Source organism: Bolinopsis microptera, chromosome 7, assembly GCF_026151205.1.
Source record: "Bolinopsis microptera isolate Bmic1 chromosome 7, MBARI_Bmic_1.0, whole genome shotgun sequence".
Taxonomy (NCBI): domain Eukaryota; kingdom Metazoa; phylum Ctenophora; class Tentaculata; order Lobata; family Bolinopsidae; genus Bolinopsis; species Bolinopsis microptera.
The window spans coordinates 359459-373363 of NC_087078.1; the positions used below are offsets into that span (position 1 = coordinate 359459).

The 13905-nt window shown below is 40.0% G+C and overlaps 1 protein-coding gene across 1 annotated transcript; it reads right to left on the minus strand.

Annotated features, from left to right (window-relative positions):
• Nucleotides 1-549: 549 nt before the first annotated feature.
• Nucleotides 550-12877, minus strand: LOC134818217 (G-protein coupled receptor family C group 6 member A-like). Its single transcript, XM_063827664.1, has 17 exons — nucleotides 12671-12877; nucleotides 8837-8953; nucleotides 8375-8534; nucleotides 7821-7943; nucleotides 7289-7455; nucleotides 6797-6952; nucleotides 5912-6170; nucleotides 5571-5801; nucleotides 5331-5393; nucleotides 5010-5131; nucleotides 4698-4883; nucleotides 4452-4574; nucleotides 3418-3550; nucleotides 3094-3189; nucleotides 1630-1804; nucleotides 1229-1321; nucleotides 550-911 (listed from the first exon to the last, which is right to left on the minus strand). The coding sequence occupies exons 1-17, from the start codon at nucleotides 12765-12767 to the stop codon at nucleotides 720-722; spliced, it is 2493 nt and encodes an 830-aa protein (XP_063683734.1). The 5' UTR covers nucleotides 12768-12877; the 3' UTR covers nucleotides 550-719.
• Nucleotides 12878-13905: the final 1028 nt, after the last annotated feature.

Here is a 13905-nt window from a genome sequence, read left to right on the forward strand (position 1 = left end):
AACAGACTATACTAGTCTGAGAAACAAATTTCCTTTGATTGTCCAGTGTCCAACCCTTTTCGACATCTAAAACCTTATTATTTTATCTCAACACTAGAGAAAATTGATTCGATTATATAATAAGTGCTGATCCGGGAACTGATAAACAAATCCCCCTGATTATATGATAAGTGCTGATCCGGGAAGTGATAAGCAAATCCCCCTCCAAAATAGGATTACATTTTAAGCCTATTCGATTATATGATAAGTGCTGATCCGGGAAGTGATAAGCAAATCCCCCTCCAAAATAGGATTACATTTTAAGCCTATTCGATTATATGATAAGTGCTGATCCGGGAAGTGATAAGCAAATCCCCCTCCAAAATAGGATTACATTTTAAGCCTATTCGATTATATGATAAGTGCTGATCCGGGAAGTGATAAGCAAATCCCCCTCCAAAATAGGATTACATTTTAAGCCTATTCGATTATATGATAAGTGCTGATCCGGGAAGTGATAAGCAAATCCCCCTCCAAAATAGGATTACATTTTAAGCCTATTCGATTATATGATAAGTGCTGATCCGGGAACTGATAAACAAATCCCCCTCCAAAATAGGATTACATTTTAAGCATGATCTCAGATTTTCAAATAGCAGTTATTTCCTACTCGATTAAACTGGAAGTAGTTCACTGTTCTTCAATTTTCTATTTAAATTCACCTATTAATCGTAGTAAATTTATAAAGGAGCACTTTTATAGTCCCTAGATTCGAAGTTAGTGTTGGAAACCCTGCTTTGTTCACTCCTGAGGGATTTAGCTTTACGTTTCCGCAGCTCGGGGTTCTTTATACACATAATGATTTTAGGGAGGAATATCGTAGTGTTTACCATGAGAGAAAGTATTGCCACTATAACAGAAAGCGAGAACACCTGAAGGTTAGAGTGCTGTTAAGGACTTCTCAAGACACAATACTACTACTGCTACCTAGTAATGATGAATCATTAACTCTTTAACTGTTACCCAAACTGTTCTACATCAAACTGCTACAGAGCTATAAGTATGGTGGTTACTAGACGGTAACTAGACGTAAAGCTGGTTACTAGGCAACTAGCTGGTAACTAGATTACTAAGTAGCTGGTTACTAAGTTACTAACTAGCTGGTAACTAGATTACTAACTATCTGGTTACTAAGTTACTAACTAGCTGGTTACTAATTTACTAACTAGCTGGTTGCTAAGTTACTCACCTGTTTCTCCCCGGGTATAAGTATCATAGCAGGAACGTAGCACAACACTAATGCTAGTGTTATCAGAGAACACATGAATATGTGTAGAGACTCCTGGATTGAGACATCGTTACTATGGTAACTATGGTAACTATGGTAACTATGGTAACTATGGTAAGTATGGTAGCTATGGTAACTATGGTAACTATGGTAACTATGGTAACTATGGTAACTATGGTAACTATGGTAAGTATGGTAACCATGGAGTGAGACATCGTTACTATGGTAACTATGGAGTGAGACATCGTTATCAGATTATGTCCAGATAAATTTGTTTTACTGAATAAGAATTAGTTAGATTAAATGGCATCAAATCAACTGGTTCACATTTCCACATTATTAAATCAAATGAATCTTCTTACCTTGTAATTTTCGGGCAGTTTTCTAGTTTTGAAGCCCATAACAGTAGCAATAAGAAGTATGGTGAGCACGTAGCCTATAAGAAAGTACACTAGGGTGAAGTGTGCAGGAGCACAGGATGACGTTACTTTGTAGATGTTGTCATAGTAACCCTCCTCTGTTACACGCTTTGTGAACCTGGCAACAGGTAAATTATAAACCCCTCCGGGATAGAATAAGATTCTGATAATCCCGGCTCCCGCTAAATAGATTCTGATAATCCCGGCTCCCGCTGTTAGTTTTTTCCCGCTGAATAAATAACCCCGGCACAGCTTTTATAATCCCGCCCCGCTAATTTGGCTCAACAAGATTTGTTTTGTTTTGATATTCCATGAGAATTTAAACCGCGTACTGTCACGTGTTTTGATGACGTGTATCACGTGACTAACTACTACGACGCGCATTGGTAAAAAATGTCACGTGACCTATGGCTTAACGTAAGAACTATAAATACACTCGATCTACGTATCGGTCTAATTGCAGGCGCTGGCAAAACTCCAGCACACTACATTACTTAAACTCTTACATTAATTGGACCAGTTCCAAAACTTGTCTCGACGGTTACATTTGATTTTGTCCGGTTCGGTTAATTTTGTCGAGTTTGATATAAGCCATGTATTATAGTCGTCTACTTTGATGAACTTCATGACACGATATTATTATTAGCTTTTATCGCTTGCCAGGCTTAACTCGACGCCCCTTATCGATATTCATATTCATTCAACGTTCTGACTGAGGAATAATGTTTAGATATAACGCCAATTTCAAAAGTCATAGTACCTTAGTTGTATTTATTTGGAAGTCCCCAATTCCATTTCATATTTTCCATAATGATCTCATATAGCTAGAATTAAGAGTAAAATGTCAAATTTGTTGGTCCTAGCACTAACCCGGAGGGGTTTATAACACATAACACCGGCACGCTTAAGTTATATTAAAATAACCCCTCGTGCTAAAGCACGTCGGGGTTATTTTCATAATAATCCCTCGTGCTCCGCACTCGAAATTATTATAAATTTTTCCCGCGCGTCGCGGGAAAAATTGAAATATAATCCCTGCGCATGCCGGGGTTATGTGTGTTATAACGCTTTAACAGGTTATATAACAAACAGGTGATAACGAATAAAAAAGCTAATTATTGTTAGTTAAAATCAATGGCAATACCTTTTGATCCCTGTAAGCCTTACAAAATCAAAATATCAGGGAATAATAAGAAAATTTGGCAATTCTTATCCTGGTCCAGTGCAAGCCGGCCGCAGACTGACCCCGCTGTGCGCCACTGGGCCGGCCGCAGACTGACCCCGCTGTGCGCCATTGGGCCGGCGTACACTAAAGAGATATGCAACGTGTACCAAGTGACCGCTTTTCTTATAGAAATCAAGAATGTATATTATATATATTTATTGTTAAATAATCTGAAGGTATACCTGTAGTTGGGTTCCAACAAGCCGTAGACAAGAGAGAATAAGACAGGTAACATTACTGCAACCATGTGTACGTACACATAGTTCTTGGTCACATACCTGCACGTTACTATGGTAACTACACTGTTACTATGGTAACTACACTGTTACTATGGTAACTACACTGTTACTATGGTAACTATGTTACTGCCTGCACGACACAGAATCACAACTTGTTGATTCAGGGCATGAATTATTGGGGTTTTAATTATTTATCTAACTATCTTACTAATAATAAAAACCAATTATCCTCATCACTATTTTCGCTACAGAAAGTGAATAACTCACTGAACAAGTGTCTTGTTAGAGACGGAGAAGTTGAAGACTACAAGTATTCGGAGTGTTCGTACGAAGAGAGGAGGGACTATCAGTACAATGAAGAGGTGGGAGAGCACCTGAACAGAGACGCAGACTTCAGCTCCTGGAGGGGTTATTTAGTTTAGTCGTTACTATGGTAACTATGGTAACTATGGTAACTATGGTAACTATGGTAACTATGGTAACTATGGTAACTATGGTAACTATGGTAACTATGGTAACTATGGAGTGAGACATCGTTACTATGGTAACTATGGTAACTATGGTAACTATGGTAACTATGGTAACTATGGTAACTATGGTAACTATGGTAACTATGGAGTGAGACATCGTTACTATGGTAACTATGGTAACTATGGTAACTATAGTAACTATGGTAACTATGGTAACTATGGTAACTATGGTAACTATGGTAACTATGGTAACTATGGTAACTATGGTAACTATGGTAATTATGGTAACTATGGTAACTATGGTAACTATGGTAACTATGGTAACTATGGTAACTATGGGAGAGCACCTGAACAGAGACGAAGATTTCAGCTCCTAGAGGGGTTACTTAGTTTAGTTTGTTTTTGTGTTATTGTTTTGTAGACAAACGAGCGAATACAGACTTCTGAGACGAACACTGTAACTTAATAAATTAATACTGGAATTGTACGAGATATTAATAATAATTTATTTAATTTGTAAAGTTCGTAGATTCCTCTACAGGGTCATCGAATATTTCGACCGCCCTTATTTTACAGTACACTACATTGTAGATGTTCTGAAGGAGTATCCTAAGATTCTTGATCTTTTTGGCACAGGCACCCCTCCTCATTTAACCCTCAATCAAGTTTCCTATCATTCGGCTGAGTCGACCGAGGAGATCGAATAGATCTGATGAATCCTTAGCTACTCCCTAGACTGAGTGACACTGGGATTCGAACCCTGAACCTTCTGTACAGAAGGCGGAAGCTCTAACCACTAGGCCACCCAGCCGTTAGGATATAAATAGTTACCTGGTTTTGAAGCTAAGAGAGCAGCGTCCACTAGTCCACACAACATGCCAGGAAACATGAACGTAGCGAGATCTCTTCCCGAGGCAACTACTACTATACTGTTCCACAAACACAAGTAAAGCGCTGAAAATACCCGCTGTTAATGTAAAGCATAGAATAGTTACACAATAGGTATACCACCCAACAGCGAAAGTGAAAGCGAAAGTACCGAACTAGTGAAAGCGAAAGTACCGAAAGTGAAAGTACCGAAAGTTACGATGACAATGATGAGGGAGATGAGCACGACAGCGAGCACAATACTTCCGTAGCGGTGGTTTATCAGATGTAGACTTGTAGTGTCACTTGAGCAACTAGTCTTGTCACTGTTCGACCAGCTACCTTCCCCACACTGCTCACACTTTGAAGCGTTACCAGTGTCAGAGTAACTATTACCTGTGGTTACTATGGTTACTATGGTTACTATGGGTACCTGGTTAGCAGGGTCAGAGTAACTATTACCTATGGTTACTATGGTTACTATGGTTACCTTGAACCCTGCACCTTGAACCCTGCACCTACCATGACATTTGACGCAATCCCAACAGTTCTTCGCTAGTTGCAGAGGATCTTTAAACATATAGTGTCCCGGAGCACAGGATAAACTACACGATATCCTTTTATCCAAATGTTTAGATAGGAACCTGCAGGTACAACAGTTACCATGACAACACCCTGATAAGATAACATAGTTACCATAACAACTATTATAAGAGATAACACAGTTGGATTTGGAGGGGAACTCGTTCCCAGCTTAGTTCTTGAGACCAACGTTGTGAATTGAAAACCAAAAACCTTATAGAATAACTTACAGTTGCCATGGTAACTGATTGATATACTTACAGTTGAAGGTATTCTGAACTTTTAACGTTAGAACTATCTTCTCTCCACTCCACTGCTTCGTTTCTGTTGAAGATCAGACCCACATTAAGATAAGGAACTGATCTGGTCTGGTTCTATGGTAACTATGATAACTATGGTAACTATGGTAACTATGGTAACTATGGTAACTATGGTAACTATGGTAACTATTGTAACTATGGTAACTATGGTAACTATGGTAACTATGGTAACTATGATTACCTGTTGAAGATCAGACCCACATTTAGATAAGGAACTGATCTGGTCTGGTTCTGACCAAACTGTAGCCCGGACTGGAACAGACTTGACTTCTGTTTAAATAGTCTCACAAGTGAGTCACTAAGGTTACTTTGGAACGGTGCCAAACCATCAGCACGTGCTGCGTGTTCCCTCAGTAGGTCTGGATCTGAACTCTCCAGCGCCAGAAGTAGCGCTCTCAAAGCGTACATTATCCTGTGATTGTAAGAGGAATAAGGTCTGCCTGCATCCGCGTATAACAACACTGTTACTATGGTTACTATGGTTACTACGGTTACTATGGTTACTACGGTTACTACGGTTACCTGTGATTGTAAGAGGAATAAGGTCTGCCTGCAGCCGCGTATAGCAACAACAAGTCTCTGAAGCAAGTGTTGTTGTGACAGTCACCCTGCCCCTCCACCTTCTCCAGCAGGAGAGGGTTAACCACCTCCTCCCCCTCCCACAAAGTAGCAGTGTTCTGGAAGTACTCCTGCAGCTCAACCTCAATATTATACGTCTGACAGGTCTTGATAACGTTAACACCCCTCTCACTCCACGTCTCATTGATACTCAGCACGCAGCCTGAACTACTGGTAATTAGCAGTGTGTTTGTAACTACACTGTTACTATGGTTACTACACTGTTACTATGGTTACTACACTGCTACTATGGTTACTATGTTACCTAGTTTACCTGAACTACTGGTTATTAGCAGTGTGTTTGTAACTACACTGTTACTATGGTTACTACACTGTTACTATGGTTACTACACTGTTACTATGGTTACTATGTTACCTAGTTTACCTGAACTACTGGTAATTAGCAGTGTGTTTGTAACTACACTGTTACTATGGTTACTACACTGTTACTATGGTTACTACACTGTTACTATGGTTACTACACTGTTACTATGGTTACTACACTGTTACTATGGTTACTATGTTACCTAGTTTACCTGAACTACTGGTAATTAGCAGTGTGTTTGTAACTACACTGTTACTATGGTTACTACATTGTTACTATGGTTACTACACTGTTACTATGGTTACTACACTGTTACTATGTTACCTAGTTTACCTGAACTACTGGTTATAAGCAGTGTGTTTGTAACTACACTGTTACTATGGTTACTACACTGTTACTATGGTTACTACACTGTTAATATGGTTACTACACTGTTACTATGGTTACTATGTTACCTAGTTTACCTGAACTACTGGTAATTAGCAGTGTGTTTGCTGGCTCTTCTACTAACTCAGATAGCAACCAGTTTATAGTGCCCTCTATCCTCCTGTAGGACGCTAGAGTCACTATCACTAGTGTTCTGTTGTAAAGCTTAGCTTCCTTCAAGTCCTCTAATACACCTGATAGAGAGACACTTAGTTAGTCGTTACTATGGTAACTATAAGAGACACTACCTTGTTACAGGGACAAAAGAAAATCGCGATTATTTTGCCCAAAAATCGCGATACCGCGATTTTTAACAGACTATACATAAAACTATACATAAAATTTGTCGCAAATAATGGGAAAAATCGCGATTCCGCACATGCAGCGATTTCCTTTTGACCCTGCCTTGTTATAATTATCTCCGGGTTATCAAGTTCAGAGCTGGGTTAGGCTGATAATACTTTAAATGATAATAATGATACAAGATCATCATCATCATTATCTACTGGCTTACTCCGCAAGCAACTAACCTGATAAAGTAGACTGATCAGTTATCTTGTCGGTAAGCAAAGTGCTACGTTTAATATCTATCCCGTGGTTCTTCAGAGACTTTAACAGAATTGGGAGTTGGGGGCGAGCGTAGTCCGTATCATCATATACCACTGATACGATATCAGAGCCAATATTCTTCAGCACTCTGCAACAGATATTAGTCGTAACTATGGTTACTATGGTTACTATGGTTACTATCACCACTGATACTATATCAGAGCCAATATTCTTCAGCACTCTGCAACACTTATTAGTCGTTACTATGGTTACTATGGTTACAATGGTTACTATCACCACTGATACTATATCAGCGCCAATATTCTTCAGCACTCTGCAACACATATTATACTAATATAAAAGTCATTTTCTTATAAGGCAAATATTCAACAGTTACCATGAAAATAATTAATTTCGAAAACTAGCTTGGACTCCATTATCCATATGAATACCCTTTCCTAATTTCAGTTGTACACTGTGTACTGTAAACATGTAAACATGTGTACTGTGTACCTGGGCAGGGTCGTGGTGGCTTGTCCGGTAGCAGTTGCAGTCATCGGTAGAACGTACTTCCAAGCCAAAGACTCCAACATGTAGTCACTCAGAATAGAGGACCCGTATACAAACGTGGGAATTCTGAGATAATGGTAACTATGGTAACTATGGTAACTATGGTAACTATGGTAACTATGGTAACTATGGTTACCTCCAACATGTAGTCACTCAGAATAGAATACAAACGTGGGAATTCTGAGATAATGGTAACTATGGTAACTATGGTAACTATGGTAACTATGGTAACTATGGTTACCTCCAACATGTAGTCACTCAGAATAGAGGACCCGTATACAAACGTGGGGATTCTGAGATGGAGCATGTTATTCTTGTGATGTAGTCAACTGTAACATAAACTACTAACTGTAAGTTCATCCTTCTAAACTATTATACTTAACGAGTAGAAGTATTTGGGCATTAGTGTTGACTTACTATTAAAGCTTCTCACCTGAAGGCTGATGACAGGGATTAGTGTTGGTAACTATGGTAACTATAATGGTAACTATGGTTACCTGAAGGCAGATAACAGGGATGACATAGACATGACGTAGTAAGACGTTCTGGGTCCGACGAATGCTATGATGTTGGGGTGTTGCTGTAAGACATATAACATGTCAATCAAACAGTGCTCCTTATCCGTCAGAAACATCACATAGCCTACATCCAGCTCACCTGATGAATCATGGGTTAATAAACACGAGTTATTAAACCCCGGAGATATGAACAGTGGCGTAACGTTGCCTGTTGGGCCCCCCAGTGGCGTAACGTTGCCTGTTGGCGCCCCCCCCCACACCCCCGCACAGCGGGGCCCTTCGTTACGCCACTGGATATGGAGATATTCTTGTCAATATGTTCATTTGTTTTACTTTCTAGAAAATGGATAGGATAAGTTTCAAATAAAACCGTTAAGATTGTTCCGAACTGTCGCAGAAAAGCTTGTTTTATCATTTTGTTTAGCTAAAAATAATACTCACCGTCCAATAGGGGCTTTGCAAACTGTTGGATTGTTCGCTGGAAAGTCAAGATGTTCTGCATCTGATGTGGGCTTATCTTGCTGGGGTAATTATCTACAAACCCCAGCATCAGCTTACCTGCACAGTTACATTAGAGTGGTACATGAATTACACTAATTACACTAAGTACACAGTATTGTTTTGGTGGCAAGAGATTATTTATAATCTCAGGGAATAGTGATCGTGAAGGCGGTGAAGCCAATAACCTCTCCTATTCCAATGACCATAGTGCGTGATGAAGAATCACATCCTTTTCGAGGTGCTACTATTAAGCATTGTAATCTGTCCTGGGTGACTCCAGTATAAACAGATGACGTGCAACAAAAGACTATGGATCTAGACAGGCAAAGGTCGATAAAAAACCGGGTGCGAGATGCTGGCAACTTCTCCTCTCTAAAAGTTTGCTACTGAAACATTACACACAAATCAAGGACGTTGTGCTTCTACCTCTGCGAGGTCGGGTGAGACCAGGATGACGGCAACTGGGCAAAGCCTCAGGGACCCCAGTGGCCTGATGAGAAGAGTGGTTGCTCGTCATAACAACAGAGTAATTAGTCAACAGATCGCTCATGTTGACACTGATTTCAGCAAGTCCAATCCTATCAACTACAGCAAACACTCAATGTACTTTGGAACCTGGAATGTTTTATCTTTAGTCAGCTAATCTTCACAGCTTTATCAACTCAGTCAGAACATTGATCACTACAGTCTTGATATTTTGGGTATTACTGAAACTCATATGCCAGGATCTGGAAGTACACTTTTGGACAATGGTAGTCTACTTATTCATTCTGGTAGGGGAGATGGTATCAAAAGGCAAGGGGTTGGCCTATGTCTTTCCAAAAAGGTCAGGAACTCACTGATCTCTTATGTACCTACATCAGAGCGGGTCTTAACAGCTAGGTTACACGGCAAACACCTCAACATATCTGTTGTTGTAACCTACGCTCCGACTGACGGTGCTGATGACGGAGAGAAAGATCGTTTTTACAACGTTTTATCAGACACGTTTGGTGAACTGCCCCGACATGATCTGAAACTGCTACTGGGTGACTTCAATGGAAAAGTTACTTCAAACAGATATGGATTCGAGGGAGTTATTGGTGGAGAATCTCTCCATAGTTCATCAAGCGACAATGGGACCAGGCTCATGGATTTCTGTGCAGCCAATCAACTTGTTATTGGTGGAACTCTGTTCCAGCATAGAGACATCCACAAGGGTACATGGCGGTCTCCCAACGGGTTAACTGTGAATCAAATAGATCATATTTGTATTAGTGGACGATTCCAACACTCGCTACTCGATGTTAAGGTATGTCGTGGGGCGGACATTGGTTCAGACCACTATCTTGTTCGTGGACGGCTGCAAATCAAACTGCAGTCGTTAGCTAAGATCACTGCTAAAAGGCACGATGTGCCTGCTATCGAACATTTGCGAAACTCGTCTAAGGTTCAAGAGTACAACGTGGCTCTTCAGAACCGTTTTGATTGTCTGGCTAATGAGGTCAACCTTGAGGACATGTGGGATAATTTCAAGCAGACAGTCACTGATGTCTCGATGGAAGTGCTTGGAAAGCGTCCCCGGAAGGTTAAAGAACAACACCTTTCGCAAACCTCTAAGAACTTGATAGAGCAACGGGGAATGTTCAAACGGAGGGATCCCACTTCAAACGTCAATAGATCAGCCTACTCTAAACTTAATAAATTAGTTAAAAAAAGTTGTAAAATTGACGACAACAACTGTGCTACTAAAATAGCGACTGATCTAGAGGAGGCTTCTAAGAAAGGCCAGCAAAGGGAAGTTTGGGATAAGATTAAGAAGATTTCTGGGAAAAAGAAGAAGAAAGTGGGTATGTCAGTTAGGGATAAGGATGGTCATTTTATTACAGACCCGGACAGTCAGAAGGAAAGGTGGAAGGAGCACTTTACTGAGCTCTTAAATCCTCCACTATCGGATGCCAATCTTGATGACCTCGATGGTGTGCCCTCACAACCGAGTTTTGACTACCTTTCTTGTTCTGATGGACCTCCTTCTAGAGATGAGATTAGTTATGCTCTAAAGAAACTGAAGAACTGCAAAAGTGCAGGGGTTGATGAGATAATTAATGAACAACTTAAGTATGGTGGAAGTGCTCTTGTTGGCCAACTAGAGCTACTGTTTAAAAAGGTATGGGAGGAAGAGGTGATCCCTGAGGATTGGCTTAAAGGTGTTATAGTGGTTATCGGAAAGAAGGGAGACACCTCATACTGCTGCAATAATAGGGGTATAACTCTTAGGGCAACGTCTTCTAAGGTTCTTCAAATGGTTCTTCTTAAGAGGCTGGATGTTGGAATGGAGTGTCTTCTTAGGGAAAATCAGTGTGGGTTCAGACGGAACCGCTCATGTATTGATCAGATTTATTCCATCCGCACCATTATTCACAACTGCATTGAGTTTAACATTCCACTTTATGTTAATTTCATTGATTTTAAGGCAGCGTTTGATTCCATCAGAAGAGAGTTTATTTGGTCAAGCATGAGACACTATGGACTTCCTGAGAAATATGTTAGAATCTTTCAGGCATTCTTCAACGGAACCATGAGTGCTGTCAGGGTTAATGGTGAAATGTCTGATTGGTTCTCTGTTAATTCGGGCACTGGACAGGGTGATATCCAGGGCCCTCCTGTATTTAATTTCTGTCTGAACTTTGGAATCTTTTTGGCCGAGGTTCAGAAGGCAATCAGTCATGGTGCTGTACTGCAAAAGGAACTAAAGGGTGCAGATGAAAAAGTTATCATGGATAGTGACTACGCTGATGATCTGGCAGTGATGGACAATACTGAAGAAGGGCTGCAAGAGTCCACTGATCTTATAGCTTATTACACCTCTTATGCTGGGTTGAAGATCAACGCTAAAAAGACACAATGCATGGCGATCAGCAAGTGTGCGTCCCAGCGACCTTACACCGAAAGAGACAGTATAAAGCTAACAGTGGAGGGAGAACCTGTTGAACAGGTCAGCAACTTTGTTTATCTTGGTGCCAACATCAGTGGGGATGGTACCATTGACCGAGATCTTGACATCAGGATCCAGCGTGCTAATGGTGCGTTCCATCAGCTTTGGAAGATATGGAACAGTCGAACTATAAGAACGCCCACCAAGATCTGTATCTACAAGGCTGCTGTTATTACTATTCTGTTATATGGAGCTGAAGTGTGGAACACAACAAAGAAGCAGATGAAACGGTTTGAGGTCTTCCATCTGACCTCCCTGAGAAGAATCTTGAAGATAAAGTGGTTCTTCCATGTCTCCAATGAAGAAGTTCTCAGGCGTGCTGGAATTAAGTCTATCGAAACTTTCATCGGTGCGGCTAGACTAAGGTGGTACGGACATGTTGTCAGAATGCCAGAGACGCGGTTCCCCAATTTCTTACTGGATTGGAAACCAAACTATGGAAATAGACTGAGAGGACGACCCCGCAAAGGCTGGATGGCCTGTGTACTCGAGGATGCGGCTGAATTTACAGGTGTCGATAACATCAGCAGAGATGCAGTAAAACAGTTGGCTCTAAAGCGAGTGGAATGGAGGAACATGTTACACCGTAGAAGAGATGTGTGTGATGCAGGCCACTCCAACGACTAGGAGGAGACCTCTTCATGTATGTATGTATGTATGTATGTATGTAACACAGTATTGTGTATGGATAAGGGGGGGGGGGGATAACTACACTTTCAATAAAATTCAAGTAAAATCGAAACGCTTTAATTGACTATGATTATCCTAAAACAAATTGAATTTATTTTTGAAAAACAAACCTTTCTTATAGAAGTAAGTAGTGTCATTTAGAGTACTCTGACTGGAACTAAGAAGTGCTGTACAGGCTAGGCCTGCCAACATTGTGAGGAGCGACATAATGCTTTATGAAGGAGCAACGTATTGGCTACGTTACATAACAACAATCACTGTAACTATGGTTACAGGGAGTGTAACAACGATGACTGGACTGACTGGACCATGACTGTCATTCTACGTAGGAGAGGTTCGGTTACTATTTGATTACTAAATGTTATGTAATATGTTATATAATAGAAACATATCAGTGCATTATTACCCTGACAGCAATCCTGGACGGCTGGTATATAACAAAATAGTTAGTTATTGAAATTAATTCGGAGTTTTGAGGTTTAATTCAAGTTTATAGAGACAATTCAGGGTGTCGAAAAAGTACGCTTGGTACGCAATGGGCACTGTCTAAAAATACAGTTATAAAAATAAACATTTAAAATGTCGAAGTTGGGGGAAATACCACTTTCAGTAAATGGGTATAACAAAAGTGAATTTCTGAGAGCTGCTTCAATACTAAATGGGAAATAAGGTCGGTTGATATTTGTTCAAAAAGTGGAGCGTTTTGAAATCTTAGGGACTAGGTCAAGAGAAATTTCTGTCAGAATGGTAGCAATAAAGGTGCATTTGCAAATCATGCCGTATGAGAACTTTCTATGAAGAACTGTGGACGGCTACGGGGGATAAATTAAGTGTCACGTGATTCGAACTAATAAAACAATTATTTAATATTAATAAAACAATTATTTTAATAAACAACTGTGATTGGTTGCTGTTGGGTAAGTATGAAGGTTGCTACTTTGAAAGTTCATTGGAATTTGTGCGGGTGGTGCTATAAACAAACTGGTTTGACGTTATAGCGAGGAAAGCTGTGGAAAATGTCAAATTGTGGTTTAGATAGAGCTATCACGGAATACCAAATTATTTATCACAACGAAAGGTATAAACACTGTTCGTAAGTGTTTGTTACTCACTTTAACTAGCTACTGTAACTTAAACTGCATGATGACTTATTAGTGAATTGTAAGAGTTATATAGCTTATATAAGTGTTTAAAAGTGACAACTTGCTGCATACTCTCGACTACTGATCATTTGTTAAAAGAAAAAAATGTGACTTATAAATCGAATTTTATCCAGCAATCTGTCAAAGTACAGTTACTGTACTACTACTATAGCTATAAACTGATGAGAATAAATCGGTAAGAG

Coding starts and splice junctions, on each gene's coding strand:
- LOC134818217 (XM_063827664.1), bottom strand. CDS start 12,767: ATGTCGCTCCTCACAATGTTGGCAGGCCTAGCCTGTACAGCACTTCTT. Junction 1,322..1,629: donor AACTGCCCGAAAATTACAAG/GTAAGAAGATTC, acceptor GTCTCAATCCAG/GAGTCTCTACACATATTCAT. Junction 912..1,228: donor TTATACCCGGGGAGAAACAG/GTGAGTAACTTA, acceptor TCTAACCTTCAG/GTGTTCTCGCTTTCTGTTAT.